General features: G+C 34.5%; 1 protein-coding gene across 1 annotated transcript in view; it reads left to right on the top strand.

Moving 5' to 3' along the window:
- FAM133A (family with sequence similarity 133 member A) overlaps positions 1-6,126 on the top strand; it is a 31,361-nt gene extending 25,235 nt beyond the window's left edge. The window contains exon 4 of the mRNA XM_037512999.2: positions 4,887-6,126. Coding sequence (XP_037368896.1) covers positions 4,991-5,737 — 747 coding nt within the window. The 5' untranslated portion in view covers positions 4,887-4,990 and the 3' untranslated portion in view covers positions 5,738-6,126. The remainder of the gene's footprint in view (positions 1-4,886) is intronic.
- The last annotated feature ends 201 nt before the right edge of the window (positions 6,127-6,327 follow it).

Raw genomic sequence — 6,327 nt, 5'->3', positions numbered from 1 at the left:
TCAGTGATTACTGCAAATTTATAGAAGTTGTGTAACTATCACCATAATATAATTTGAGACCATTTCCATTGTTCCAGAAAGAAACCTCATATACCTGTTTTTTATTGAACCAGGATAAAATCAAAGTTCATTTGTGGCATTTAACTCTTTTTAAATCTTTTTCTCTAGAACAATCTTCATTTTCCCCATATAAATTTCAGAAAAGATCAGTTTTTTTATTACTTATTTTTATTGAGGTAACATTGTTTTACAACACTGTGTATGATTTAGAGGTATAGGATCACATGTTTCAGGTATAGTTAGCACACCACAACCACCACCAAGGTTCCCATAGACGTCTACCATAGTCCATTGCCCCCACTCCCCCCGCCTCCGCAGCCCCACGCTTTGCTCTTCCTCCAACAACTTCCCCTCTAGTAGTCTCAATTCTAGGTTCAGATTTTTAAGAGTTTTTTTTTTATGACACTTTGTTTTGTTTCTCTCTGTTCCACATATAAGTGACACCCGTTGTTTGCTTTTTAAGAACACTTCCCTGACTTATCTGCATGTTTCCTCATTATGTGATTTAACTTTTTTGTCTTTCTCTCCCAACCCAGTATTTTCTATTGACTTCTTTACTTTCCTATTAAAACCTCAGTATTCATTTGATATATTTGAAGTAAAATCCAAATTCATTATCTCCCTTCTTTATAATGTAAGCCCCCAAGTCAATGACTATGTGTTTTAAACAAGCTCTTAGTAAATATTTGTTGACTAAATAAATTAATCATATATGTTCAGATTATATATATAATCATTCATATTCAACCTTAGGGTAAGTTTTTTTTCCCCCCATTTTAGATTGTATGGTGCTCAAAATAAAATTATAGAGCCATGATTTTTTTTCTAATCCAGTAATTCAGACTGACAAAAATTCAAGTTTTCTTCAATTTGAGCATGCAAGAAATATTTCAGGTCTTTGTCCAATTTTCAGGATTTCAAATTTATTTCCATAATGAAGAATTAAATCCAATAGATTACAATGTTTCAATAGATCTGCTTATCAGAAGATTTAAAGGATTGCTTAAGTGATCTATATACTCATATTCTGGGATATTGAGGAATTTCAGGTTATAATTCACTTCTTCCATAGAGGAAAAAAATTATCTACAGTTACTGAGTTTGGAGCAATTCAAACAAATGCACTGGAATTTACAGATTCCTGATACAGGCAGATTATTTCAGTGAAGAAAGGAAAAGTTTAAGTGGGGGCATTAGGTGGAAACTTGATATTCCATCCAGTATTAAGCTTTCCTGTATTCCTGAATATTGTATGACAACTGCTACTGGTAATGATATAATTAGTAAGTAAAAATTACTGATAAGCTAGCTCTGTACAACATGTTTTTAGATGTCAGGTTAACAAATTCATTATTAATGAATATTTAAGTATTTCCCAAATTTTTTGGTATTTAAAAATTGCTCAAATGAAATTGATGAACATATGTCTTTGAGGATTACTGTCACCTTGAAACTTTATTCTTCCCCCTGTGTTTCTGTGACACATTTTTTTTTTCTGATAATGGTCTAGTTCTTACCACTCTGGCTAATTTTCTGAAGTGTTCTTTGTGGACTTTACATCTTCTGCATGTTGCTATGAAATCAATCCAGTGTTCAAACCTCATTTCATTTGAAATCCCTCCAAGGAAATTTTTTTCCTCATGATTTCAGGTACCACTCAATAACTGCCAATCTTATAAGATCTCAGATCACATGCTAGAGTGCCAATACCACACAAAATTTCCTATGTGGACACTCATTTAGCTGTCTTACAAGCAGCTACCTCAAATTTTATGAGTCCAAAACTGAACCTACTGCATTTCTCAGAGTCTGTGTAATATCCTTTATTGCCTAGTCATTAGAATTGCCTTTTATCTTGTCTCTCAAGTCAGAAAATTGTCCTACATTTGTTTGTCTCCCTTGCCCTTTGTGTCCAATTAGTTATTAATTTCAGTAAATCTCCTCAATATGTTTCATATATTTCCCACTCCTTTCATTCACAGTGCCACTGTTTTTATTCATATTCTTTCATTTATTGACTGCATGAATACTTGTGTTCCAATTTCCTTTATTCTTACTAACCTTCACTTCATCTTTCATGCTGTAAAAGAACTGTCTCTTAAACACTCAGATATTACCATATCACACTCTACTTAAAGTAATCAATATCTCACTGTTAACCTTGACTGTAAATCCCATAGAATAAATTCCAAGCAACTCAGTTCACACCAAAACCTTTGTGCACTGGGTTTTGTTTATCTTTCCAGCTGATGTCAGGGATAGATCTCAAGGAACTGAAGATAGAATAGAGTATACTATTCTAAGTAGTATAAAGAACCTGCAAGTTGAATAGGAACTAAAGTCTTTTAAGGCTTTTGATGATCCAGTCAGAAAAACAATGATACTTGAAAGATCTTTAGAGTAGGGATAAGAATGGAAATGACAGAAAAACCTAGCAGAAGCTAGACAAATTGAATATTATGAAGAAAAAGATGAAGAACAAAGCAAATCAAGTGACAGAAACTATCACCAAGAGTCGCTGAAGCCTCCGTAACATTGTGCTTGTGTTAGGTTGAATTAAAGGGTCAGTGTCGAGATGGTGCCTAACAACAACAAAAATCTATGCTACATTTTGTCATCTTTCTTTTCTATTTAAAAGACTTTGTTAGCTTGCTAACAACTCTAGGACAAAATCTGAGATTTTAAATTGTCTTGGGCCTCTCTTGGTGGTTTGAGGGGTTAAGCATCAGCACTATGAAGCAATCCGCAGCCACAGCAGCACAAGTTCCATCCCAGGCCTGCCAGGGAGCTGACCTACATGGCACAGCAGACCTCTCCTGTCTCGCCCACTGCTCCCCTCAGCACTGTGTTTCAGTCATCCACCTGTTTTGCTGTTCTGCTCCCCACTCTGTCTCTGGTGCACCTCTGGCCGACACCCCAGCTCTTGTATGCATAAATAAATAAATCTTTTTAAAAAGATTTAAAAAAAATGTCCTATGAAGGCCTCCATGATTGGGCTATTTACTATCTGTAAATATCACCTCCTACTACTGCCCTAAATCACATTAGGCTCTGTCAACATAAATACATGGTGCCTTTTCATTTCCTTGTGTGTTTTAATATACTGCTTCCTATGACAACAATGTCCTTCATTTCCTGGGTGAACTCCTGTTTATCATTCAGAGTCCTATACAGACATCACCAAATCCAGGAGGCTTCTCTGAATGCCCTCTCTCCCAGAGTTAGGCCCATCTATCTATTCCTTTGTTTCTTTATTATTAAGGAAATATTTATTGAGTACTTAGTGGGGCCAGATGCCATGTTAGGTACTGGGAACACCATGGTGAATAAGATAGATTAAACGTGGTGATTAAACTTCTTGGCTTTAAATTTAGTTTTGGCGACACACACACACACACACACACACACAGAGACACACACATACACACACTACCCAAATAATCAAACAAATAAAATAATTATCCATTTGTTAAATGTTGCAAACAAAATAAACAAAGAAATTGGATATAGAATGGTGAAAATACTATCTACAGAGGCAACCTACATTAGTATAAGGTTGAACCACATGAACTTGTCATGTTTTAGTTCAACCTAATCCTTGCCTCTCTGAGGAATTAACATTGAAATTGAGACTTGAATGATGAGATGGAACTGAGCATAATGGCTACACTTGAATTTTAGCAATTTCTGGAAACCAAAGAAGACTGGAGAAAATAAAATTGAGAAAAGAGTTAAGTCAGTCTAAATAAAAGTAAGAGAGATAAGCAGGGCACATAATATAAGGTTTGTGTAGAAATTTATATTTGATTTTCGTTAAAATATAAAAACACTGAGTGTTTTAAGATCTTTCCGACTGCAATTTTGAACATAATGCAACAAGGTAAGGATAGAAATAGGGCCATCAACTAAGAGGTTGACATAAGGAATCAATATAGTGTTAAGTGTGCAGGGGTTTTGTAGTCAGGCTACATTGCGTCTGACATTTATTAGCTCTAATTTTATGCAAGTTGCTCAGATTAAGTCTAAGTTTATCCATCTGTGAAATGGGAGGACAGAATTAGAACATTTACTCCAGAGATCAAATGTGAGCTATCCATAACTAAACAAATAGTCTTTTGCTGATAATAAACACTTAATATATACCACAAAGATTGATGTTCTAAGTGTGAGATGATGGTGCCTGAACTAAGTTGATGATAGCATACTCTGTGAGAAGTGAATGGTTATGAGTCCTGTGGATGTTTAAACATCAGGATTTAGTAATGGATAGAGGTTGAGAATTGAGGAAGTAGAAATTTTCAGGTATTACTTCTAGGTTTTCATCATAGAGAGGAGTAGATTTTGCTGCACTTTTCTTAATTGGAGGAGGTCTACCTGGGACACATTTTAGTTATAGAAATGTATCTCTTTATACCAGATAAGGCAGAATATAAGAAAAAATTATAATCATGCAATATAAATGGAAATATTTATTTAAAATTTTAGATGCCAGAACCTTACAGGAGGTATATAAAACACTTCATGTGGTGATGGTGCACAAGTGCATTGGTGAAGGAAACTCTATGGGGACCACACCTGAGGTGGGGGTAGCACATATTGTTTAAAAATGAACATTGATGTAAAAAATAAAAAATAATAAAAAAGAAAAAAATAATAAAAAAAACTTCATGTTATAGTCATACCACAAATGTCTAAAATACCCAAAGAACTTAAATGTTTATAATCTCCCCATGATCTAAGGTTTTGAAAATATCTACTATGTGATAGTCAATGAGTAAGCTTATAGTAAAGGTGTTTTATAACCATTCTTTCTGCTTCTCTCTCAGAATGGAGCCCACTCGGGATACCAGCAGATGAAGAATTTAAGGAGGGTTATCTTTCCTTATTATTCTTAGTAACTGATAGTCTACTTTGGGAATCACCAGATACCATGGGGAAGCGAGATAATCGAGTAGCCTATATGAATCCTATAGCAATGGCAAGATGGAGAGGCCCAACTCAATCTGCAGGTCCAACAATACAAGATTATCTGAATCGACCAAGGCCCACTTGGGAAGAAGTAAAGAAACAATTAGAAAATAAAAAGAAAGGCTCCAAGGCATTAGCTGCTTTTGAAGAGAAAATGAATGAGAATTGGAAGAAAGAGCTAGAAAAAAGCAGAGAGAAATTATTAAGTGGCAATGAGAGCTCATCCAAAAAAAAAGAAAGAAAGAAAAAGAAAAAGAAGAAATCTTGTCGATCTTCATCTTCTTCATCAAGCTTTGATTCTTCAAGCAGTTCTTCAGATGCTGTGGATGAGGAAAAGAAACAAGGAAAAAAGAGAAAGAAAAAGAAGAACCGGGCATGCAAATCATCAGAAAGTTCCGCATATGAAACTGAAATAGAGAGCAAGGAATCTGTAAAAAAGAAAAAGAAATCCAAGGATGAAACAGAAAAAGAGAAGTATATCAGAAGTCTCAGCAAAAAAAGAAAGAAGAGCTATCCTGAGGAAAAACCTTTATCATCTGAGCTCTCGTCAGAATCAGACTATGAAGAGGAGGTGCAAGCAAAAAAGAAGAGAAGATGTGAAGAGCGAGAAAAAGCAACAGAAAAAGCAAAGAAAAAGAAGAGGAAACAACACAAGAAGCATAGTAAAAAGAAGAAAAAGAAGTCAGGTTCAAGTCATAAGTCAGGATAATGAATGTCAAAAAACAAACAAACAAAAAAAAAACAAAAATGATTTCCTTCTTTAAAAAAGCAAGATCTTAAAGGAAACTTCAATTCTGAATGTTAGGGCATATTTACCAAAATGTGTAAGTTTCCCTGTTAGTAGAATCATTCCTGAACTTTGAGTTGCCAGTCAAATGCTACTGTGCCAGATGGGGACATAATTGTCCCCTGTAGCTTACATATAGAATTTTGGTTCTGTGTTTTTCCTTCCAGTGGTTAATTCCCCTGAGAGCTAAAACCCTATTCTCATACTAATGGTTAAAATTCTTGGAGTTAAAATGTTTTAGAGAGTAAAATAAATTTGATGGAAATAATGCATTGAATGTCAACAGTAATGAATTTGGATATATCTTTAAAATATAATCAGAAATCTAGATGAGTAGCTTTTGAAGTAAGGTCTTAACATTGATGTTTCAAATCATTGCTTTTGAAGTTTTTTTTTTTTTTTTTCTTTCAGTAAACTTGTGTTTATATGGGAAAGGACTTGTGTGGGAAAGTTTGCTATCACTTTGGCTAGCTGAATAGTGTGCCTTTGATCCTTAACATTCTATTTTTGCC

The sequence above is a fragment of the Talpa occidentalis genome, unplaced genomic scaffold (genome assembly GCF_014898055.3).
Source record: "Talpa occidentalis isolate TD23 unplaced genomic scaffold, MPIMG_talOcc4v2.1 talOcc4.15, whole genome shotgun sequence".
Lineage (NCBI taxonomy): Eukaryota > Metazoa > Chordata > Mammalia > Eulipotyphla > Talpidae > Talpa > Talpa occidentalis.
Note: the sequence above shows the minus strand (reverse complement) of the source record. Positions and strands in the feature narration are given on the sequence as shown.